Source organism: Melospiza melodia, chromosome 3, assembly GCF_035770615.1.
Source record: "Melospiza melodia melodia isolate bMelMel2 chromosome 3, bMelMel2.pri, whole genome shotgun sequence".
Classification (NCBI taxonomy): domain Eukaryota; kingdom Metazoa; phylum Chordata; class Aves; order Passeriformes; family Passerellidae; genus Melospiza; species Melospiza melodia.
This window is the reverse complement of record NC_086196.1, coordinates 48,093,068-48,118,387: the sequence shown is the minus strand read 5'-3', so window position 1 is coordinate 48,118,387 and position 25,320 is coordinate 48,093,068. Positions and strand designations below refer to the sequence as shown.

General features: G+C 41.7%; 2 protein-coding genes across 2 annotated transcripts in view; one reads left to right on the top strand and one right to left on the bottom strand.

Moving 5' to 3' along the window:
- Window positions 1-202: 202 nt before the first annotated feature.
- On the top strand, window positions 203-13,894 carry NTPCR (nucleoside-triphosphatase, cancer-related). The gene is made up of 5 exons (XM_063151628.1): window positions 203-281; window positions 2,736-2,898; window positions 3,971-4,073; window positions 6,765-6,974; window positions 11,317-13,894. Exons 1-5 carry the CDS (start codon window positions 248-250, stop codon window positions 11,383-11,385), a joined length of 579 nt encoding a protein of 192 aa, XP_063007698.1. The 5' UTR covers window positions 203-247; the 3' UTR covers window positions 11,386-13,894.
- A 3,525-nt stretch (window positions 13,895-17,419) lies between these two features.
- PCNX2 (pecanex 2) overlaps window positions 17,420-25,320 on the bottom strand; it is a 151,802-nt gene continuing 143,901 nt past the window's right edge. The window contains exons 33-34 of the mRNA XM_063151627.1: window positions 21,518-21,966; window positions 17,420-19,024 (exon numbers count right to left, since the gene is read on the bottom strand). Coding sequence (XP_063007697.1) covers window positions 18,851-19,024; window positions 21,518-21,966 — 623 coding nt within the window. The 3' untranslated portion in view covers window positions 17,420-18,850. The remainder of the gene's footprint in view (window positions 19,025-21,517; window positions 21,967-25,320) is intronic.

Below are 25,320 nucleotides of genomic sequence, written 5' to 3'. Positions count from 1 at the left end.
TCCGCAACCTTAAGTCGCAACCATCCTGTGGTAAACACCACAGCGGCAGCCTCTGCCTGGCTCCGCCTCCGAGCCGGCCTCAGGCCGAGCAGGGCCCGTCGTGCCCGCGGCCTCGGGAGGCACCGCCCGCCCGGGGCGGAGCGGACAGGGGGCGAGCGGGGCTGGGGGCGGAGCGGGGCCGGGCTGAGGCGGGCTGGGGGCGGAGCGGAGCACCGGGCGGGGGTGAGGGCGGAGTGGGGACCGAGTTATGTCCAAGCACGTGTTTCTCACGGGACCCCCAGGTAATGGGGGCGGGAGGAGCCCGGGGAGCCGGGCAGGGGCGGTGGCGCGGCCGAGGGGATGGCCTGGGATACGGCCTGGCCCGGCCTTGACTGGCTTGGCTCGGCCCGGCCCGGCCCTCCGCGGCACCGGCGGGGCTGTGAGGCGCTTAGAGCCGGGGGAAGGCAGCTGCTGCCGGTTCCGGGCTCCGAGGATGCCCCGGGAGCGCCTCCAGCTGCAGCTGGGCCCGGCACCGCCCGAGGTTCCGCGGCTGCGGGCCCGGAACTCCCCGCCCCGCTCCCCCCACCCCCCCTTCCATGTGTTGATGTCAGAGCTGTTGCACTAGTTAGTTTGTTCGTAATAAAATGCCACTTTACCTCCATCCAGTCCCCCAAGGCATGCGCTTTTCCAGGTGCTGCTGCTGCTTTGTCCCTGGCTTCTGCCCTGGAGTTAAGTGTTGGGGGAAAAAAAAGAAACACCTCCTGGACAAGTAATCCTGCTTCAGTATAAACTGCAGTGATTTATAATTTTGGAGAGCTCATCTTTCCTGTAATTTAACTGTAGTGATTTAGCACTTCCAGCCTCAGTGAAGTGCAGGTGTTGGTAATAACTGGTGTCCCGGATGGGCAGGCCTTGATTGAAGCAGTGAAGTAGTTTGTCACGGTAAGGGAATCTGATTATTGTGGAGACTGAGTGGGACATTGTATGAGGGTCAAACTTTACGGTTGATAAAGAAATTAGCCAGTTATTATGATTGCAGAACTTTGCTTTGTGCTGTGAGAGTAAAGCAGTGGGCCTAATTCTCCTTTTTGTGAACATCTTCGAGATGCCTGTCTATTTTAAATGCTGCTGTTGGGCTGAGATAGGAATACATTCCACCCACTACACATGGGCTTTCCAACCACTTGAATAAAGACAGTCTTTCAGGAGATGCAGAGGTTAGGGCTGCATAGGTCTTGTCTCTTTTCATTTACCTGAAATTGGATGTAGTGTTTTGATTAGCCAAATGCCTAACTTCAAGCTTCCTTAAACTTAGTTTGAATGACTCTAGCTTGTTTGGCAGTTTACTGAATGAATGTTAAAAAATTTGGGCTAGCAAATTCACTTAGCAAATTTAGTATAAATTCACTTACAAGAGGCAAGGCCTTGAAAAGATGTAAGATAACTGAGGATGCCGCATTTGTCATTATTTTGTTGTTCAACTGCCAGGAAGCCCTTTTCAAATTTGAAAAGTTTGCTTAGGCATTTGACTACGTGGCTTTGAAGCCACAGAATATTTTGTCATTGGTGTTGACTGTTAGGAAAGCAGTTCCTAAATCTGCTTAAAGTCTAAATTAGAAATTTGGTGTGTGCATGTTGAAATGATTTCTGTTGTCATCTTTAGGCATCTCATGTTTGGTCTGTGTTCCTTATCTCCGGGAATTTGAAGGTTTATTCTGCAGGATTATTTTCTATCATCTGAACTTTTTAAAGCAGTGGTTAAAAATGAAGTGATAGCACTAAATTTTGTGAGAGGCAATAAAGATGAGTTTAAAAGGAGATCACTGAGGGATGTACTTGTACTATGGCAGAGGAGAAAAACTGAAAGGATGTCTGGAACATGGCCAGTGTTCACATTGTAAAAGGTGCATCAGACTGTGCAAGGAGATATCAGGTGGCAAGAGTTTTAAGGACCTGTCTTAGGGTAAGAAAATTAAATTATAGGGTCAGAAGATAATGTCAAAAGAGACTTGAGGAAGTTTAAAGGAGTATCAGCTATCAGGCCTGGCCAGGTTGCTTTAGGTTTTATCCAGTCATGTCTTGAAAACATTAAAGTATGTGAAGATTGCACCGCCTCTCTGGGCAGCCTCATTCATGGCTTTATTGGCCTCACTATAAACAAGCTTTTCTCTCTATCCAGTCAAAATGTCTCTTGATTCTGTTACCAGAAGGAAAAGTTTTCTGTTGTTGGGACTTTGTAAGGATTTGGTATCTCAGGGACATTGAGTGCTTCTGATTTCTAGGACATCAGTGGAAGAAGCGTGTCCTTTGTGCCAGTTAGGCATCTGGTAATAGCAGTCAGCTTTGACCTTCTGATCTAAAAAGGGGGTGAACTTAGCTCTGATCTTAAAAGTAGTGAATATCAGTGGTAGAAAGGGAGATTCATCAGTCAGTCTTCCAGCAAGCTTGGCTATCAGTTTTGTGCCACCTACCTCGTGGTAAGTTTGTGGCCTGCTCATGCATCATCTAAGCTAACAAATTCGTTGTTAGCCTGGGATATTTGTACCATTCTGTGGTGAGACTTTACAGCGTCAGTACAGCGTGAATGTTAAAAGATACTTCTGTTTTTTCCTACCATGTAGAAAAAGTAATTTGCAACCTTCAAAAGTAATCAATGTTCCTGCTGAACTGAATCATTACTGTGGCATTTAAAAAAATGGGCTTTTAGTGTAGAAGAAGATTAATGCTGTGTGCTTTTTTCCATTCATTATTTTTAGGGGTTGGAAAGACTACTTTGATCCAGAAAGTCACTCAAGCTCTAAAATCCTCAGGCGTTCCTATTGATGGATTTTACACACAGGAAGTTAGAGAAGGTGGCAGGAGAACAGGATTTGATGTTGTCACTCTGTCTGGAAACCGAGGACCTTTATCAAGAGTCAGGTATTGAAGTTTTAATAACTGTAAGCAGCTTATTGTTTTATGTGTCTGCTCCAATCCAAAAGACTGGAGCACGTTAAATGCTCCTCCAGAAGGTGATTTCCAGCACACACATGGCTTTCAGGGTCAAGTTCTTTGCTTGGTTTTTGTGTCCTGGCTGATGCCTATATTGTATATATAGGCAGTGTCTGTTGCACAGTGAAATATTGAAAATGTGCTGGGCAGGGGTGTCCTCCCTTACTGGCTATTTTGCATCAGATAGAGGAAACACTGCTGAGGCCAGGTCCCTTTGGGATGCAGTGAAGTAGCTTATTGTGGGCAGGGAGAAAGATTTTTGTGTTTCCACTAGCTGATTTATGGAAACAGAAGTGGAAAATGAAAAGGGAAATTGCATATAGCATTGTTTTAAAGAACATTTGACTGGTCCACGAAAGTCGTCTGAATTTTAAGAAAAAAAGGATTTCAGAGCCCCAGGGGGGGCCTCTGAAGTGCAGAGTGCCTCCAACTCTCTCCTGATTCACTAGACTTAGATTTTCATACTTAGTGCAAAACTTGGTCTATGTCCAGTGTGACCTTAGCATCTCATTCACACAGAGTTGATGTGAAAATAATTTGCACTCTGCTAATAATGGAGGTGCACCTAGCACAGTGTGGTACAGCACATGCAAAGTGAGTATTTTTCCAAGATTAAGGGTTTTTCAGCCCATACTGAGATGATGCTGCTGTGATGCTGTCTGTAATGTCACATAACAAAATTCAAAGATCTGAACTGCAGACATGAGTTTTGATTTCAGTGTAAATGTACCTGCTGACTTCTAAATGCCATTGTCCTTCTATACACTGTTGAAATTTGAGCTTGCATAGTTGTGAAGGATGCATGTGGTGTATTTATTTTCTGACAGCAAGCTATCTGCAGTGACTTACTGCATGGCTTAGAATTTCTTTCCCTTTCTTCTTAGGAAGAATTAAGGGGATTTGATTTATTTGGATAACTTCCTATAAATTCACTTGAAGTGAGTTTAGTGAATTCTGGCTAAACTCAGTACTTTGAAGGAATTGTATATCTCTTTTTCAGTCCCAGTTCTGATTCTTCTGCTTCAAGACGCGAGTACCGGGTTGGACAATATGTTGTAGACCTTGTTTCATTTGAGCAGCTGGTTCTACCTATGCTGAGAAATGTGAGTATTCTATGAAAGCTGCTGATAAATGTATGCTTTATGATAGTCAGTGTTACTGGAAGGCCCTTTTACACCGCTAATTTTTGATACTAATTAATGGCCTGTTTCTTGGGTACATCTAGTTCTGATGTAAGTCAGGGTCAGGAAGCTGGAGGGACAAATCTGGCTGGTTCTCTTGTCATTGTTGTGGTGTTGGAGAGATTGCAGTCCTGTGAACAGGACCTCCTTGACCTGAAGAGGCAGCAGGTAGGAAATTTCTTCCTATGTCACTGTCCCATACTGGAAAGCAAACAAAATTCACAAGTGGCTTACCACAGAGAACTGGATGGAATCAGTGGGTCTAAGAAAAAGGCTTTTACTGCTGCTCTTCTTGACGGACTTTTTTTCCCCCTCTTCCTGATTCCTGTCTTCCAAGAGTAGAAGCATTTGTTTCTTGAATCCAGTGAGTATTTTTGATTACCATTGTATCAATACCTGCAGACTGGTAATACCAGCTAGATTATTTGTGATTTAGCCTGCTGCACAAGGAGTGCTCTGGCTGTGACAAGACTTCCCACACAATCTTTTTGCTATCCTTTTGCTAATATTGTGTTACTTCTTTTTTCTTCTCCTTCCTCTCTCTCAGTCCAACCATTCCCCTCTCCAAAATTAAACAAGAACAGATTTGATTTCGGCAATAACATACCACAAACAGTGTGCAGCAGCTGCTGAACTGTACTCCTAAAAAAATCCTGTTGTGATTTTTCTACACTGCCAAAGCTCAAGGGGACAAGGAAGAAGGGATTTTTTGGTGGACTTAAAACAAAAAGCCCAAAATGGTGCAAGGAGCAAAAATGAGATTGAGGATCTGATTCTTGTTTTCGTCAAAGAACATTGAAGTCTGAAAGTAGGAATGCAAGGATGTTGGGGTAAGGGAGAAGGGAGGTAATAAAAAAATGGGACAACTTTTATATGTTAAATTTCACTGTAACCATATTTATTATGTGAGTAAAGAGAAGGATAGTTTATTTAAAAATACTTCATTAGGCCAGTGCTGTACTTGGAATCCTTTTACCACTGAAATCCAGGAGAGACCTTCCTAGAAAAGTGTTAGCAGTGTTGAATTTTTGCATTACTTATATGGTTTTCTGTAAGTACAAGAAAGTGAAGAGAAGAACTGGGGCCAGCACAGTCACACAGTGCATGTGCCCATCCTCATAGAAAGTGCTGCTCATCAGTTTTGTGGGAATGTGGTCACACATGAAGATGGCCCAAAATGAAAGAGGAGAGTGAGGAAGGTGATAGAACTGAAACAGGGAGAGACAAATGAGGAATGAGGGTAGCAGCATCATAGGTATGTTCTGGTTTGATGAGAGAGTAGCACAGAATGGACACATGCCTATTTAGGCTTGAGGATAAATTCAACTCTGAAGGCTTTTTTCATTTCTGTGAGAATAGGCTAGATCCTACAATGGAAGATCTCTCTAGTTCTGCAAACTTTATCAGGCAGGACAGATAGTTTTTTCAGGTTTTTTTTTCAAAGCAAAATACTCTCTCCCTCAATGTGTGACCTAGTGACTAGTATTGGCTTTTTGGCTCACTGATCTATGAAAGGATTTTTAGATAAAACAGCTACTCAGGAGGGACTTGGCTTGAAATGATTTTAGGATGCATGTTATACAGTTCTTTCACTTTCCCAGAAGCAAATACTTTGCCTTCACAAGGGGATATGTTTCGATCTTTTTTTTTTTTTTTAGTTTCTGTACTATATGGCTTATATTGGTACATATTCATGGATCTATAATGGTTTGAATTGAGTTGATTTTCTCCTCGCTTCTACAAATAATGGAGTGCAGTTCTCAGTCACTTTTACCAAAATAGGGTAGGCAGTGCAGTTGAAGAGTTCCTCTGCTTTGTGAGCTGCCTTTTCCTCAGTAGCAATCACCCTTGTTTTCTCCTGGGCTTCCCTGCTGCTCCAGCTGCCTGCAGCACGGCACTGCTTGGCACAGCATTCACCTCATGGCAAAAACAAGCCTCTAATTTGGTTAAAACTGTGTCTCTCCTGCTATCCAGTGGCTAGGACTACAGAATAAGGTGTAACTCAATATGTGTCTGCTCTAGTGTGAGAGAGGCTTGCAAATGACTTGGTTATTATCCAGACAGCTTTGAAGATAGCCAGGAGCTCAGAGTGAAATGCTCCATCATCCCAACTACAAGAGGAGAAACTTCCAAATCTAGATTTAATGGAAGTCTTCTTTTTAGATACCTGTTTTGTGTGACTACTGATCATATAATTAAATGTAATCCCTACATGCATAATTTAGTGGGAAGAGTAAAGTTTTTAAAAATTGCTGACCCTTCGAATGATTGAGAGCTGCTGTAGGCAAAGTGCAGTTCTTAGTTGTCAAGTAGCTCATATGTGACCATTGTGAGATTCTGCTTTACAGAAAATCTGATGTTAAGGATATTTCCTATTGTAGTTGGTATTTATACTGTATGGTTGTTTCCATCCTTCCAAAAATCTGTCCTAAAAAAGAAATTACTGATTTATAAGTCTGTCATTTACCAGCAGTAGCTTTGACTTCCTGCTTTCCCCTGTATTACAGTTGAATTTGTTTCTTTTGGAGGTATTTGCTTTTTCAGCATAGAGAGTATGTCTGTTGCTTGTTCTAAGTTTTGCTGTTTACAGTCTCTTGGTGCACTTTTCCACAGGTAAACCATGGTGGTGACACAGAGAAAAGAATTTGTGTCATAGATGAGATTGGTAAAATGGAGCTCTTCAGCCAGGCTTTTATTCAAGCTGTTCGTCAAACGCTGGCTGGCTCGGGGACTGTGGTGCTTGGAACTATTCCAATACCTAAGGGAAAGCCACTGGATCTTGTTGAAGAAATAAGAAGTAGGAAAGATGTTAAAGTGTTCAATGTGAGTAATATTTAATATCCTTAAAGAGCTTTCTGCTCTAGGTTACTGGTTTATATTTGGCTCTGTTTAAAAACTGTTACTGCCAGTTGATAGCTGTGGGTAGCTTGCATGAAATAAGTTTTTTAGTTTCCATTTTATTCTTAATGGGCAGGTGTTCACCTTATTAAAAAAAATCCCATTTGGCACTCACTGTAGCTGTCTCACACAGCTGGCTTTGCTTGTGTGGGGCTGCAGAAGTAATGCTACAGTTGTTTTAAAAGGTTTCTTTGCTGTAGTATTATTGCTGTATAGGTATTCATTATTCCTAAGAGTTAAATCTTCTAAAGTACAGTCAGATTTTTAAGCTTTTTTTGTTTTTTTCCATTCTGGCTTGCAGAAATATTACCAGTAGTCATATTCAAGGAAAAAAATAAAGGAAAAAAGCAGCAGTGGAGTTTCCAGGAATGATTTATAGAAGAAAGACAGTTGTAAATGGAGTGTATTTTCTCTGGAGTCAGTGAACCAATTTTGGAATTCATTATGTTACTTTTACAGGCATAATTTTCAGAATATTACGGCCTCAGAGTACATTTCTGATCAATTACAGGGCAGTTCTGAAAAACTTACCACAGCAAAACTTAGCCTGTTCTTAGGAGTGCATGTGTGAGGTTTCCTTAACATCAGTAAGTGTCCTTGATGCTTCACAAAAACAGAGGTACCTCTCACTCCTTTGATTTATGTTGTTTCCTATTGAAAGCTGGCTTAAAAAACCTGCAGTGCTCAAAGTTCCTTGGCTTTACTTTAATTGAGGGTCCCATCATCATCTTCAGTTTCTGTTTGTATATTAAATGCTGATGTAATTAAATGCTAAAGCTACAGTAGGAGCAAAGATGAGAGATTATTCCTTTCCTTGCATAAGCATTCAACTCCCTTCATTCCTTTCAGAGATAAACCCCCCAGTTTTTTTTTTCCACTACTGAGCTGATGTGTGTTTGTAGTCAGACTGTTGAACAGAAATAGACATAAATGTGAATTTTGTATGAGTGGCTTTGCAGGGGTAGGACTGGGGAAGAGGGGATGGAGAAGCCTTGCTGAAAGTACCAGTCATTCCGTGCTGGCGCTGCAGTCATGGCAGGACATGGTGCATGCATTTGGTCCTCTTGTGAGAGGAAACGGGGCTGGAAGACAGCATTTGGCTTTTCAAGGAAGCTTTTGAGGCTTCTACTGTCTTGTTTTATCAGGTGATATTCAGAGGGCAGGGGCTACTCAGCCCTTGGTTTTCAGCTGTTGTCAGTCTGCTGATAAATCTTTCTCTCAAGTACTGACTCCAGCCAGCAAAAGTCTTAGTGTAAATTTCAATGGAGTGGTCTCTTCTCTAGCTAAAAGATCCTCACTAAAACAATGACCCATCCTGTTCATGCTGCTGAGATTAGGACATGCATGTTTCTTTAGTGAAACAGACATCTCTGGTGAATCCATTAACCAAAAGCATGGCTGTGAAATGTGTGACAGACTGCAGCCATTCCCAGGTGTCACAGACCTGCTGAGCTGAAGTCTCGTGCAGGAGAGCATCTGTCTCTCCTGCTCCAGTGACACACTGCATGCTCTTTCCCAGCTGGTTCCAGTGTGTGCATGAGCGGGAGCAGAACCTGCCCGGGGGAGTCAGAGGTGTCAGCAGCTGAAGGGGATACTGGGTCACCAGCTGCTTTCTTCAGCATGGCATGGGGAAACCTGGAGTGCCCAAATTGCTCACAATCAGTAATTTCCTACTAACTTGGATGGTGCCTGCAAGTGTACAGAAGTAGGTGGCTAACTTCCAAAAACATTCTGCCTGCTTTGTCACTCAATATGGACTTAAGCTGCATTCAAATAGCTCATCTCAGTTTTTCATCCTGCTCCTAATGTCACCAGGACAGTTCTGAGGAGAGAACAGCTGTTTGGTGTTTTACAGTCCCTTCTGTCTTGAAAGCATATTTTGTTGGTGTAAGTGGGCCCAGATGCCCTAAAAGCAATTCAGCATTTGGTCCCAAATGTTTAATTTATTATGTTTAGGGCACTTAATGATAGGAGCTCTGATATTTAACACATTTGTTTCTATTCTTACCCAGTTCCATTTTGCTGAGAACTAAACTTTGCAGTGAAACTACAGAGGCTCTTTTTGCACTGCCTGTGTCTGTGTAGATTTGCAGACATGGTGGCATGAATAGGATCAGGTTATCCTTAGCAGCTGGCAGACACTAATTTTCTCCCATTTTCTCATCTATTAATTTTGCTTGCTTGAAACCCATTAGTGAAGTATGGTTGCATATGCCTATTAAGAAAGAAAATAGTTAAATGGATAGGGAGAAGAAAAGGTTCCATTTGAACAGATTGTACATGAGTGGTTTCCTTGACTGTATTTTTAACAGTTAGAGGAAGAAAGCTTTTGTCCTCTATAGTTGCCTGCTTGGAGTCTAGGTGGCAATTTCCTCCAAATTACATAAATGCTTAATATAAGCAGCATCTACAGTTATTTTCAACTCCTTTCTAAAAACATACCCATCTGTTTGTACATTCAGTACAGATAGTGGGAGGTTTGTTCTCTCTGGGAAAGCTGCCTGCACAGAATGTCTCCAGATCTTAAGAGGGGACTTATATCTATCAAACAGCCTTTGTAAAACAGTTGTGAAAATTTCCTAGCACTTGGTGCTTTCTCTCTGCTGCTCTCGCTGGACTTCTGGCAAATAGGTATGGAAAAAGGACAGATAAAATGTAGTATTGTTTCTGTTGGCTGTGAGGGAGTGGGAAAAGCTATTAAATTGTACAGAAGGTCCTTTGAAAGTCAGGATATCAGTACACTTGCTGTGAGATTTAGTTTGGCTCATCAGTGCTGTGTATTGTTTACCTCAGGGTCCCAATAGCCTTACTGAAGAGCATTCTTTGTTGTCTTGCTCTCTTTGTGGGGTTTTTTGTTTATCTTATAAAGCTTGGACTGATTCTCAGTAAAAACAGTGACATTTTCAGACAGATCTTCCTTTTCATTACTCTTCTCTCCTGCCCTTTTTTTTTCAGTGTCACTTTTTCATTAGTCCCATGTTGATCTGCTGTCTTGAATTCAGTGGTAGGTGAGACCACTGTCTGTAGATTTTACAGTGTTGGTTTACAGCACTTGGCTAGGATGTGGGTGACTGCAAATAGTGGTAGCTCCTTGGGCCATTTTACTCAGCTAGAACTGTCACCTATTTAACAACAACAGTAATAATAATAGTAAAACTTTGTCTTGTCATTATTGACTGTAGTACTGGAAGGGATACAAACTCTTGTGCTCACATCCTAAATGCAGATACAGGGAGTGCAGTGGAGCCTTGCTGGTAGAGAGTTTTATGCTGTGCATGGTGTTTTGTCTCTTTCCTCATCAAACAGCTTTTTTACAACTTTGTATGAGGCCTTACTTATTTTTTCGGCTCATGTGTCTTTGTCTGATTTCTTCCTGCCCTCTCTGCAGGGATCTGAACAATGGGGAAAATTTCTTAGACTTTTTAAAACGAAGCTTTTGCTGATGCTTCACAGTTGCTTGTTACCCCTTTGCAACTGCAGTCACCTCCCCAGTTTTGTTTGAGTGAGTAATGCATGGCACAGTGGGTCACAGGGCTCTGGATCAGGACCCAGTCTGTCAGGAAGGGATAATTTACACACACACAGCCCCCAGCTCTGTGTCCCTGGGAGCTGAGCTGACTAGCAAGCACCAGCACAGTTGGCAGTTTACACTCATCTGTATTCACATCTGCTGGACTTGAAGCCCAGCATTCCCATGGATGGTCAGCCAAAGGCATATCTCAGTGTGCTGCAGAACACTCCAGCTTGCTCAAATAGTTTCATTTATTTTCCAAGGTGTTTCTTTCCTGTAGCAATAAGGTTCCTCAGAGTACAGAGTTATGCTGCTAAGACTGTTTTAATTTTTTTCTTTACAGATGTTTTTGACTAGATCTGTCATCTTAATAAATACAACCCTTTGAAGTAATGAAGGGATAAGAGCTCCACTTTCTATTAGGAAAGTTAAATTTGGTAGTTGAAAAGGATTTCTAGTAATGACAAAAGTACATGCTGGTTCTTTGAGTGATTCTTGTTAGTTACTCAAGTCCTGAATAATACTGCAAAATACCACAGGCAATTAAATCAAAAGATCACTAAATATTCAATTGCAGCTTTGGTGGGTTTAGCATACTGTGTTCGCAGTAGCAGAAGAAGGCAGGTGTTTGACACTCAACATTCCTGCACTGAAAAAGAAATGCATTGGAATTTCTGCTTTGATTTGTTTTTGAAGTAAACATTTGTATAGAAGCTATTCATGAAATGACATCAGTTTTAATTTCTCTTTCTCTAGGTTAGTAAGGAAAACAGAAACAGCATTTTGCAAGACATCTTGGCAGCTGTGGAATCCTGCAGAAAATGAAGACCTTTTCTGTCCTGTAAACACTAAAGCTTTCATTTCAACAAAACATTACAACATTTAGTGGATGGTTGAGAGTCTGTCCTTCCTGGTTTTGCCCCCTTGAGGCTTCACTGGAGCCTTCAGGGTAAGCAGAGTAAAGCTGGTAATACTCTAAAATGGGATGGCAGGATTGTAATGTATTCAGTTCACTGAATTGAAGAAAAATTGAACAGATGTGTAGCTAACATCCAGTTTTAATCTGGGTGTTTGGAAGTTAGATGGTCAGCTCTGATCCAAGTTACATGTGAGAACAACTAACTGTAAAATCTGTTTAAGATCTGAGTGTGTTCAGATCGCTTCAATATCTGCAACATAGCCCTGGTGCAACAGAACAGAACCCTTTCCAAATGTAGATGAGTCCTGCCTGGTTTATGTAGGAGTGTAGCTCTTGGTGACCCAGCTTGGGTGTATTCAGGTGTGTTTTAGCATGGGTGCTGACAAATCAGCAGGTAGAGGGAATAAGCAGATGTGCTCTCTCCTCCTACCCCTAGGCACCCCTGTCTGCAGTTGCAGTATAAGGAGGGTTATCCAGAGTTTCAAGGAAACGTCCTGTAGTCATGAGTAACATTTACAGAATTCCATTTTGGGAGGAAAAATAGCCAAGTCTACCCTCTCTTACATGGCCCAGACACTAACTGATACGAGGTCTGCATTTTGAATTAATTTTCAGTTTTCTGGTGGCAGTCCTGTCCTACACCCCCTTACAAATAATGTATATAAAAATCTTCAAGTCCATGAAGTTAATGAAATCTTGTGTTTTTCAAGTTGAGTTTAAGTTATGATTGACTTAATACTGTATTTGTCTGTATTAATTTTACAATCTGTTATGTTTATTGATACTTATGTTTGTTTGGGCTTTTTTGCCTCATTCAATTCTGTACATGCTTAATGGTGAAATAAGAAGTGTTTGAGAGTATTTGACAATGTGTTTCCCTGTGAGGACTGCAAATGTGTTCAGCAAAAGTGCTGCCAGTTAATCAGTTTTGCATGTTTGAAAACAGAATTCCCTCCTAGGTTCACACTATTCATTGTAAAATTTATGGTCATCTCTGGCTGAAGAAAGTTGTTAAAAATTTAGTTGTTTCTTAACTCTTTCTGTTCAGTTCAATGACTGTTAATTTGAGCAAACTATTTAAAGGCATCTTCAAGTACCATTTTATTGATTTATTTCTGTAAAACTGACACCCAGAGTTGTATAGGGCTGGATGGGGACAGGTATTTTTACAGATGCCCTGCAGACACCTCCTAGGAGCATAGAGGGAATGTCCTTTTTCTTTCCTGTATGCAGAACAAGGGTCTGGTACAAGCATTGCACCTCCACAGGTGGTAGGAAGTGCATGCCATGTTAAATGATGCCATGGGCTCATTGCCTCACTGCCTTGTTAGGACTGCCTGTCTGCCCAAATCCATGTAGATGGTAGTACTTACTGTCTTCATCATGCTTGGGGAAAAGGAAAACTCCTGTTAGGGTCTCCACTTGGCAATGTACAGCTTGTGGCTGCTGTTTGCAAAATAAGGTTGTGCTCTAAAGGCACACTAATCCCTTAATTACTTCAGGCATTCTACTCAGCCAAAACACCTTTTTAGATGTGGAGGACTTGGGACCAAAGTAAACTCTGTCAGGGCTGTGTGCCATAGGTTTTTGAACAGGAACCTCTCTGCACCTAAGTGTTGGATGCCCTCCTGTTTCAATGTTAAGTCTCTTAAGCTGTAAGATATGCTGCAAAAGAATAGTTCTTTCAATGATTAAAGAGTTATCCAAAATCTAGCACAGTTTTAGTGGGACTGCTGTTGAGTCTTAAATGAGGAGTGACCTTTAAAGCTAATTTAAAAATGGAGAGATTTGACATTGCTCTGGTAGAGGCCGAAGAGGGGAGTTCTGTTAGGAGTCAGTTTTCTGAATTCTGGTTCAGCCAGTATTGCTGAGAAATCACTTAGAGTGGTTTTTATTCCCCATAAATTAGATATATTGCCCTGCATGTAGTGCCATGATGCCTGCTGTAGTCCCATCCTTTAGTACAGTGGGAAGAAAAAAAACACCAAACAATTACAACAAGAAGTTTGGGGAACTTTTGCTCAGTGCCTATAGTACTTTTAATCCATTGTCTCATGGTTTTGTACTGAGGCTAGACAGTCACTAGAAAATGCAGGTGGATTTTTCTTTCTCTGGAACTCTGAGTGAAATATCAGCCCTTTTAAACTAATGCATATTTTTGCTACTGACATCAGTGTATCTTGTTTTCTGCTACCTATCTCAAGATTGGTGAGTGTCATTACTTTGTTGTCCTTTTTTTAAGCCTGTTTTCTCTCTGAGTTAGAGTGCTTTTCAAGAGAAATAAAGAGAGGTTCTGTGATCTGTGTTCAGCAGAAGGATGCAGATGACCTTAACAGTCAGGTCTGGCCTTTAAATCTCAGATGGTCCTGAAGATACAATTTGCCTGTTTCAAATAAACATAGAGTGAGTGAAAAAGTTGTATTTCCAACTGCATGTAAGTTTTTATGACAACCTGTGCTTACTTTAAAGGTAAAATTTTATTGTCTGGTCTTGGCACTAGTAAAATACTTTGAAGGCCTTGAGAGCACTGTAACAGCAAATGGAGCATTCACAATTCCCCTGATGGGCTGATTTTATTAATAGCACACATTTGGTGAAAAGCACCTCTGATGTACCAGCTAGATTCCAGATGACAACATTAGTGCACCTGCAGGCTTTAATTGGTGCAAAAAAGGGGTGAATGTGAGGTACCAATTACTGTCTCAGAGCCTGAGAATCAAGGACGTTTTTGGCACAAGTCTTGTAATTCCAGCATAAAATTGCACACAGCATGGGATAAACAGGGCCTGCATTATTTATCATGCATTAGGCAATTTTTGACTTGTAAAACTGAGAGAGAGAGGTGAATCTTTGATACTGGACCTACTGCAAAGTTAATTATAAGTAATATGTCTGTGTTGCAGATTTAAGGATGTACAAGCACTAGTGAAACATGGTAATTAAGTACCAGCTCCTAATCCAGGGAGTAATCTAAATATGGCAATAATTGGGTATTTTGAAAAATGCATTGAAGAGAAGATGATTATCACATGCTGGAGAATCTCACTGGTATTTCTAATCTTCTATAATGAGCTGCACAAAATTCAGCTAATCTTTAACTTAAATTTTCTAGTAAGAGAAGAGCCATCAGTTGGTGGGCTGGAGGCAAATACTGGTGACATTTCTTGCCTTATTCTAATAAACAGTTTCTTAAAAAAGCTGTGAATGACATCACAGTGTCCTAAGAACTTAATAGTGTCAGAAAGTCATTCATAGATATTATCTAGTCATCATGTCAAGGGAAAAAGATTCACACTGGTAAGTATTTTTCATTGAGATTTGTTTTCAGTGAAGTGAGTACCAGGATTTGGGAGTGGGGTGAGACTTTGCAGCAAGAACTTCAATTCCTCAGGGAGAAGTAGCATGACACTTCAAAATGGAGGGAACAGCCAGCACCTCTGGTTTTCATTTTTGGATGAACAGAAATGTACTTTGCAGACTATATCCATCACAGGTTCCTATTTGCTTGCTGTGGTGGGAAACAGCTGAAGGTCAGGCTGGGGCTTGCCAGTGTTCCTGGTGGATGTGAGCAGTTCAGCACCCTGTGCTTGGCTTTAGTGAAAAGTTACTGAAAGTCTTTTTGCCAGATCTTCAGGCCATCTTTCACCATTACAAGTGTAGCAACTGGCTCTTCCTATATGATGTAAACAAGAGTCTATTTGGGAAAGGAAATTTTAGGAAAACAAAATGTGACGAAGGTGAGTATCCGTGCTTAGTGGGAAGGCTGAAGTACAGTGTTTATGTTTGTTTTACCATATACTCATTATCCTCCCTCCTGCAACCTATTGTGTTGTTCATGTTTCTCTCTGGTTGCTGAGGCAGTGTGAATAAAATCACGCTTAGTGTTTCTTTCCAGCAGTGATGTTATCTGCGGGTAAGCTGGGGGGAGGCAGAAAAAGCCTCCATCTCTTCATCCCTTCTGACTTATCTATGAAAAAAATTGCATGTACAGATGGTCTTGTGGATTGAGCGCTAGATTTCCTCAAAGGATGCATTCAGCTTGCTAACAAGATAGGAACATCACTATTTTCATGTTGTAGAAACAAAAACATTCTGGACTAGCTGAGTGAGGTAAGTGGCCTCCACAGCTCTGGAAAAATCAAGCATAGCACCTGATGCAAAAAAACCCTGATGGAACTCTTGGTAAATGGTCCTTACATGGTGGTAGCAGCATCCTTCCTGCATCACAGCTGTAGCAAGAGATCAGACATGTAGACAAACTGTTAAGCCTGAGCAACTTTAGGGCCAAGTTTTAACAATATTCAGATCACAGATGACATAAAAGCAATGAAAATTGTATTTGCTTTTCATTTAAAGGCCAAAACCTGCTCCAAAAATGGTGTATTTCCATCTTGCAACTCTGAGGCACCTTGTGTGTGAGGTTAAGTATTGAGCTGTTTTTCAGGAGTAAAGGTGTCACTCAAAGCCTTCATGTGTATATGCCTTTTGGTGTTATGCAGAGCTGTTTGGAGCAGCTTATTGTTCAAATTAGGCTTTGTGTAAAGGTTAGGTTGCTGTTTATTAGCTTGGTGTCCATCAGAGCCCTTAAATGCACTTTCTGTCCCAAGCAGAGTTCACTGGGTGTATCTCTACCTTAAACCCTAGTTTAAGATGTGTTTAATTAATACAACCTCATGCCTAGTTGCAGGTTTCATTTCTAGCCATTATGTCAGTTTATTCTGTAGGACTGTCTCATATTTAAAACTGATGCATATAGCAGTAGTCTTATTACTATAAAAGCAGACTGTCTCCAAAAATGTGGAGAAAAGTAACATGGGAGAGTTTGTGTTCATTTTGATTCTTTTTTCCTATGTTACGCTTGCTGGTTAGTGGTCACTCTTGGGTTTTCTCAACCTGCTAGCTACAATAGCAACTTTAAGGCAAAATAAAAACTGTGTAAGACATGGCTACAAAAAAGGAACTGATTTTTGAATCTTACCTTGACTCCTGTTTTGCCATGCTTGCTTGCTGACTCCATAAAGTGTTAGAACCTGCCCTTTCTGGCAGCCACCCTGTGCAGGAGGAGTCTGCACTTCATGGCATAACTGCTGTTCCCAGGGAGTTGTGCTCCAGGGGACAGTGGAAGTCAGGAACTGTGAGGCAGCTGCATTAGTTTAGGATGCAGTACCAGAGGCTGTGGGGATGGTGGAGCCTTGCAGAAGATGTGGTGCTGGGGGAAGGTGCTGTCACTGGGCCTCGATCCATGCTAAGCAAGTACAGTGGTTGCTGCGGAAGGAATTTGTGCAGTCATTCCCCAGTCTGGTTTATTACACTTGAGTTGGATACACAGAATAATTTAGGTTGATTTGGACTACTAGAATTACTTATTTTTGATGGAAATTGATTCAAACTTAAAGATGTGAAAATTGGAGGCCTAAGTGATGCTAGGTGAATATGGGAAAGTTCTTGGTGCTTTCCAGAGCCACCTGTTTGCCCTGCTTCCATGCAGGAAGACAAAGCAGTGATGTTTTATCCTGTGGACTGCCATGCAAAAGCCCCCAAAGCAGAAATGGGACTGGTGGCTGTTAGTAGGAGTCTACCTCTATAACCTCCATCCTTCATTTGTAATGAAGCACTTAATGAACGGTGTGGTGGAACAAGAGTCATCATCAGCCATAATTGGTCAGAAGGGAGCAGCTGAATTCAATTTCCTCTTCCACATCTCACCTGGATGTTAGTGGAGACATTAGTAGGGCCTAACTGCACTGATGACCATGTGTCTAGAGGGCTGTATATGAATACTCTGCTTTAGTGTTTGTGAACATGAGCAGAATTTTCCTAGATTGTGCTAAGCTTTATTAATCAACTCATCAAGATCTGAAGTAAAAAAGAATGGGTTTCTTAATCTTGTAAGGCAGAAAGCAAGTGAGAACAATTGCAAACAGAAGACCCAGAAACAGCTGCCGCACAAAACATACTTGGATCATTTTATTTTCACTCAGTCTTACTTAGTTCTACTGCTCAGATCTGAAGTGTGGCACAGTAGGAAGCTCAGAATGCAACTGAGTATTGCCTAACAGTAATGAGACTTAGCTACAGCATCTCTTGTTAAATCTTGTTAATTGGGACAAGACAGCCTGGCTGCACATCATTGTGTTGAGATTTAGAAACACTCTATGGTAGTTACAGTAAAGAGGAACAGCAAGACACTGATAGCTGCAATTTTTTTTAATTGGAAAAAACACACGTGTGTTTGTTTAGACTCTGTAGTAGAGGAAGGATTTGTTGTAGCCTTTTGGGTTTCAAAGTAGTCATGCATTCCTGTAAATTGGTGTTTCTCAAACCATGTGAAGGCATGGCCTCCCTTTTTGTATCATCTGTCTTTATTGGCAGCAGCTCAGTTTTCTCTGGGGGAGGGAAATCAGAAGGCTTTGTAATTACTGGCTACAAGTGTTTATGGACAGTGAGCTGTGTCCAGCAATTAAGAGTATTTAGCTGTTCCCTTCCCAACACAAACACTTCCAGACAGTAATTACAGCCTGCTTTGCACTTTTCCGTCCTTGAGGAGGATTCCCCATGGCCCTTTTGCGACTCCTAAGGGTGCTGTTGCTTAGAATTTGAGAAACACTGCTGTAAACCAAACAGGAGCACGAGATAATACCTAATTTATGCAAAGCTGCTTTGCAAATAAGGTGCACCATATGCTCTGAAGACTTTCCATGCATTGGATACTTTCTCTTCTTACACTTTTGTTAATTGGTGTAGCGTGGCTCGTTCACACAGTATTTCAGTATGGCTGCATGCAGTATATCAGTCTGAGATGCTGTGTTGCTATTCAGCATTAGCACCTGCATAACACGTCAAAGAAAAATGAGACTTGCTGTTCGAAAAAAAAAATCAGATTTAGCTCTAATGTTACAGGACACTGTACTGTCCTTTTATGTATTCATTGCTTCTGCTCTTAGTTGCCTCTTGCTATATGTTATATACCAAATTTCAATTAGTTTGCATGCAATCAGCTGTTTAGTTATGGCAGGAAAGAGATGTCTTTTGTGTGCTTTTCACTGAGTTGTATTATTTCCTACTGTATTCGTTTGTGATTCTAACCATTCCAGGGGAAGGAAAGTTAAACAGGTTGTATTCATTGTTCTAGGATTTACAAGAACCTGAGATGAAGTGGCACTGTGTGTTTTTTAGGATATTTTCCAACCCTACCCATGCCAAGGCCATTAGCTGAAGAACATCTGCCCTGTAATATTCTTGTGTGGAAGTTAGAAAAATAAACATTTGAAGGTTGCTATTACATCGGAAAGAACCTAAGCCCATGTGCAGTTCCTGACCTAACTGTATTTAATGCTAAGAAGCGCGTGGCCCCTGTGCCAGGAAGGCTCCTCACTGCTCCTCAGACAGGCTCTGCTGGGAAGCCGTGTCTTCCAGGGCCATATCTTCTTGGCTGGCCCTCCTGCACTCCACGTTCCGACTCAGGAACAGCGCATGGGCCGGACCCGCCTCCCGCTGGGCTCTGGGCTCTGTGGTATCTGCTGCTTCACAGGTCTCAGTGGCTTGCTGGAAAGTAAGAAGGAAAAAGTCAACTAGTTTAGGAAATTTCTAAGTAACACTTCAGCTATTTTTTGAAGTGATGGGTGAAAAAAGTTTAAAAATTGACGTAGGGATGTCATTCTGTGAAACTCCATGGGATTCTTAACATGCATTATTCACAAGGGAGTTCTGAAGAGGTACTTGTCACACTTTGTGTAACGCATAAATTTGGAAGGAAAAGCAGACCAGGAGCTGGAGGTTTAGTACCACAGATGTACATGTATAGAGAACTGTAAAAGAATTTGGATTGAAAAGGACTTCTGGAGGTCATCCAGTCCAAACTGCTGCTTCAAGCAGGGCTGACTTCTAAGTTGTTAAATCGGGTTGCTCTGGAGCTTGCTTTATACACCGAATTTTAAATCCAACTTACAAAGAAACCTTTTCATCAAAACTGGAATGCAATTATCAGTCTGCAAATGTTAAGCACAGTCCCGCCCCACTGTAAGGAGTCCATTAGGATAAAAGCATTCCAGAACTTTGCTGTGTGAACGTTGAAATGAAACGCTTCCTCTTTACTGCTTTCAATCAAACGGGCACCTGGACTCTGAGCACTTTGGCCAGGATTCACCTCATCTAAATTTCACCATGTGGTCTTGCTGTGTCATTTATGCTACCAGAGGTTGGCAGAGAGATACAAGGCTCCCAGGGGAGATTTTCCTCCTAATAGCTCCAAGGATGAAGGGGATGGAGGCCTCTTCACTGAAAACAACAACAACCTCAACAACAACCTACTGAGACATCATGCCCAAATTTTAGATAGCCAAAAGCTTGACAAGGTGAATCCTACCATTACTACTCACTATCACAGACTGGCTGAGTTCTTGCAAATTAGGCCATAAACTCCTAAGAGCTGGAATTGTGCCTTCTCATTGGATATATTCAGCTGTATGTGTAGAAATATTAATACTTATTACTGTAATGAAGCAGGATTGGACCCAGGTGAGTAACATTCAGCTGACTCCTGCTGAAGTTCATGCGAAACTCTAGGGAACCATACCACACATGGTATTTTTGGGTTGAGAGCAAAATACACTCAGGCCAAGGGGCTTTTCACACTTGTGGTTTGGAGAACTCTTTGGAAATTAGGCAAGTTATACACAGTTCAGGAGCATGGTAACAGAACAGTGCTTGGGACTAATATCTGCAGACACCTCCTGTCACCAGTCTGGTTTCCATTTCGATAGGCCAAATGCAAAACTCTGCCTAATTATGTTGCCTAATTGCAGTCACCCTTTATTTCTAGTCCATCTTCTCATGTTTCTGCTTTCTGGTGCTGAGGTCAATTTTCAAAATTCAGGGCAGCAATGGATAGCAACCGAAGTTAAATAAATACATTTAAATAAACAATATAGCAGTAACTACTATGTGAATTGAATTTTTCATGGAAGATAGGAATAAAGCTGTGAGTATATTGGGAAGAAGGCTGGAAGTTTTTTGTGTGTAGTGTTTTGCTCTTTGAAAATGCTTAATCACAGGGCATACTAGTTTCCTTTGGTAAATATTTCATACAGGATTCCTTTGACTAACTTTCAGCAACAAGGTTTCAGGTCTTAGATTGAATTTCTGGTCAGATGGAGGGACAGAACAAGTGCACTATTCAGGGGAAACCATTCCTTTTCCGACAGATAAAATAATTTTAAGTCCTGCTGATGCCTCAAGTTTTAGCTTTCCTGTTTTTGAGATTCTGTGCTGCCTACAAGTGTAGCTCTGAGCTTCATATTAAGTGCTAGTAAGTTCTCTTCGCAGAGTAGGCAGAAAAAACAATCCTTTTCCAGCTTGAGACCAGGGACAACTCTTACAAGCCTCAGGCCCAAAAAGTGGGGAACTGAAGAGAGCAGACAGGAGGATGGGGCTTCATAACCCGAGGCTGTAACTGGACAATTATCCCAATACTCAAATGGATCAAAAACTTATAAAAGTGTGAAACTTGTGACCAGTCATCCATTTTGGTCCATCTTGGTGTAGCCCTGGCCAGGCTCTTGTACTGGCCAAGGTGTATCCTTTAAGGCCTTTTAATAAATACCTACTTTATTGTTTTAGCTCTGTCTAGTCTCTCTTCCAGGTCAGCATCTCAAGGCATCACTGTATAACACTTAAAGCAGGCAAGGAAGGAGCTATTTAGTCTGCTGTGATGGTACTCATCACCTTGGCTGCAGAAACTGGGGATGTAAGTCCCTGTTTTGAGTGAAAGGAAAAGCAACTTTGCCCCAGTTTGCAATTTCAGGCGTATGTGTAACAGCCCCCCCCATCAGTTACTCACAAACAATCTCACAGACACACTAATACTATACAGTCTCATTGTGATGCAGCAAAATCCCCCAGAAATACCAAAATCCCAGCACTGGTTTGAAAAAACCTGTTCTCTGACCACTGAGAAGGAAGAAAGAGGACAGTTAAGAAGCAGACAGGTGAGCAGAGCAGGACTCCCACTCAGTAGTGCTGTTTCAGCTTCAGCCTTACCCGAGCTGCCTGGCTCGCTGCTCTGGCAGATGGCCCCATGGCAATGTTCATGCTGCTGGAGGACTGCGTGTCGCTCGTGTTGCCTCCGTCCGCAGCCGAGAGCCCAGAAATCACCAAAGCACTCGAAAAACTTCTCTTGCCAAACAGCAGGCTCAGAGTTGAGCTGGTGGAGGAGGCCAGGCTGGACCTGAGCATTGCTGCAGCTCGGTCCTGCACAGTCAGCTGGCCAGCAACAGGAACAGCAGGGGACTGAGAAAACACAGATGTTGCAGAGTTGTGGAATGATAGCTGACTACTAGAAAGCCTTTGGGCAATTTCGTGGGCAGATGTAGACGTCTGGATGAAAGGCTGCCGGCTTTCTGCAATTGGTCCAGAGTGACTTGAAGCAGGGGGCCTTTGGTTTAAAGCAGTGTGTGCCTGGACAGACTGACTCCTGGGTTTTCTCCTGCCTTCAAAAGAAAGGTTAATATATTTAAGTAAGTGGCATTCTGATGAACTCCATGGCATTGACAGTGTCCCATGTGTACATATTACTGTTGGCATACTACCACTGGTTTTATTAGCATAAGAGCTCCAAGAACAGCAAAAGTAACAAACGCCTATACCTATGAATCTTTCTGTTTTCCACTACAGGTGTTCTAAGTTTTGGTCAAAATAGCTCTAGAGGTTGTGTACTGAGTCAAAAGACAGGGAAATGAGAAGAGACCCCAAGCAAAGCACTCTAATCACAGGCTCACAGCTGTTCTGCTACGTACAGTTTAATCAGCCTAGTGAATGACTGAGCATAGTGTTGCTGTAACTCTGCTCCCCTTTGACAACCACACTAATGAAATGTTGAATATCCACCTTATATTGGCTTGGTGTAATTAAATGCAACAATAAAACAAAAATCCTCTATGTTAAAACAATGGCACATTTAAAAGAATTATTCCTGCATATGGGGAGAGAGAATGTGAAAATTCAGCCAAGTGGAAGAATACAGCATTCAAGTCACAAGACAGTTTTTAAGACTTACAGTAAACTCTGAGTTTCAAGAGAGACATTTACAATACACCACAGACCTGAAAAGATGTGAATGCTTTTAGGTAGGATACACTATTAGAGGTCTGAATGTGACCCACATAAGACTCTTGTCACTTTCTGGGAAGCATCTCTATGCAGCCACCACTGGATGCAGGAAGTAGATTAGATAAGCTATTCTGACATGCCTGGACAAATCCTTCCTGTACAAATACATCCCCATATTTAACATTTATACCAACACCTTCTGTCATTCAAGCAAACAATTTCTGTATTTCTTATGCTTGTCTATTTGAATAGCCATAGAATGAAAAATCAAATATAAAATCTGGTGGCCAGTGAACCCACCAGAGGCCAGCTTGTACTCCTCAGGCATTCTGCCATGGGTTGGTGTGTGCCACAGGCCCCAGCAGAGTTCACTGTTTCTGTAGACAGGCTCTAACCCAGGCACACACAGCAAACACCCAGTCACAAAAGTACCTGCTTGTTTTTTTTTGCTCTCCAGGAAACTCCAAACATTAACACAAGCTGGCATTTTGGTTTCCTAGCTGTAGCTGTAGGGTGAGGAGTTGATGCCAGGAAATCTGTTGAGAACCATCAACACAGAAACAAGTTTTTCTGGCAGGCATTCCCAGGCTGTTGGTAATTTTTTTTTCTTTTTGCTTTGGTTTTCCCCAATACCTGATCTCCTCCAAATACTGAAATTTTGCTGGCATAAAGGAATATAAATCTCACACTATCGTCTAAAAACATGACTGCTGAATTCATGCAGCTTCCAGCAATGCAGAATTTCATATCCAAGCCATTTACATCATATGGCTGAAACATGACGTTTTACATCCACAGACGTGCTTTTCAGAGGCTGGCATCATTATCCCCATTTTTCAAATGCTGAAGCAAAGAGAATTTAGGTAACTTGGCACAGAGTCAGTTGAGCAGAGCTGGGCTACAACCTAACTGGAGCTCACTAAAAACCCAGTTGGTTTGGCAAGTGTTGGACACTTTCACACCTCATTTACAATGTATCTTTAGCTGTACTTTTATATTCCAAACAATAAAAAAAAATTTTCCTAAGTAATAAAAGCCCCAATATCTCTGCTGGAGAATGATGGGACAGAAATGGCTCTTGGAAGCTCCTGGACAACACTCTCAGGCACAGGATGTGATTCTTAGGGTGGTCCTTGCAGAGCTAGGAGTCATATTTCGATGGTCCTTGTAGAATATCCACAGAATATCCCCTCCACCTCAGGATATTCTGTGATTCCATGGCCCCTGCACTGCTCTGCCAGTGCCCTCTGTCCTTCACGCGCAGTGAGGGGCACCAGCCTGGCCGCCGTGTCCGCGGCTGCGCGTGCGTTTGGCCTCCGCAGGGATTCAGGCTCTTCAAACCCTGGGGTTTGCTCAAGTGCTTTGGTTTTTACACCTGATGGTTATTTCAAGAGGTTGCCTTTCTTAAATAAAAAGAAAGGACTGGATTTAAGAACAGAGGGGCTGCGGTGTGTTACTGTGCACCGTGGCTAACGTGGCCAAACATCTGTGATATAAATTGGGAAGCTGACCCCTGGCCAAAAGTATTCTATATTCATCCCAAATGCAGTGGTTGGAGCATTGGGCAGGAGACCACCCACATCTACACCTAGAAAACTCTGTCCCTGAAAATACTCAGAAAAACAAAGGCTGGTCTATAAACTGCATCATGAAATAAGGAAACTTTGGGGGAGAACCCCACGTTTCCAGTGCTCCTGATTTTGGCTGAACTTTTATATAGGGCTTTGCATTTTGCAATTTTGCAGACTCAATGATACCAGGCTGCAAAACACAGTATGAAATATAAAGAAGTTAAATGCACTTGATGCACAGATTATGAATTTAGAAGGCATTGCTATGATTATCTAGTCTGCTGACCTATATAGCATGGGCCATAGGATTTCCCAGAATTATTCCTGTGTGGTTTTATTAATTGTTACTGTCATTTTTAAAAATGCATCCTGCATCTCCAGTTATGGAGAATCCACATTAACCCTTAGTCTCTTGTTTCACTATTTATTCACTCTCTTAATATTAAAAATTTGTTCTTGATTTTAAATCTGAATTTGTTTAGTTTTGTTACATCCAAGTCTGCTGAGACCAATGGTCTTTGGTCACCTTTTGTTGCCCAGGTAAACACGTACAGACTACAATCAAGGCATCTCCTACAATACCAGTTGCTGGAAAGCATTTTATCTTTCAATACAGGACGTATTTCCCATAACTTTGGTCCTGTTTTGGCTCTTCTTTGAAGTGCTGCCAAACTAAAAATGTCCTTAAATTAGGGCACTGGGACTGTGCATGGCAGGACAACAATATTATGATTTTTAACAGGCATAGATAAGTTCTTTTCCAGTGCTGTGGTATTGCCTTGATGTCCCGATACTTACTGAAGATCGAACAGAGCTTGTTTTTTAACCAGGTCTCTTAAAATCTTTCTTGACTGAGTCATTTGACTTTGCTCAATTAAGCATATACCTTTGATAGCCACTCCTTCATGTTCTTTGTAGCTGTTAGGAGGGAAGGAACTGTTTCATGATCAGATCATAGAAATATATTATCTGTGTTTTTTCCCCAGATAAATCAGACATTTATTTTCTCATTTCTACATACTGCTTATTGGCAACTCTGCCTTTCTATACAGTGACAGATCAAGATCACTGCTAGGATTTCTGTTGCTTCTAAATACTCCTTAAAAATAAACAGCCACAAGCTCACTTTCCTCTTTTTGTCCCTAATGGTCCTAGGCAAATAAT

Coding starts and splice junctions, on each gene's coding strand:
- NTPCR (XM_063151628.1), top strand. CDS start 248: ATGTCCAAGCACGTGTTTCTCACGGGACCCCCAG. Junction 282..2,735: donor GTTTCTCACGGGACCCCCAG/GTAATGGGGGCG, acceptor CATTATTTTTAG/GGGTTGGAAAGACTACTTTG. Junction 2,899..3,970: donor GGACCTTTATCAAGAGTCAG/GTATTGAAGTTT, acceptor TCTCTTTTTCAG/TCCCAGTTCTGATTCTTCTG.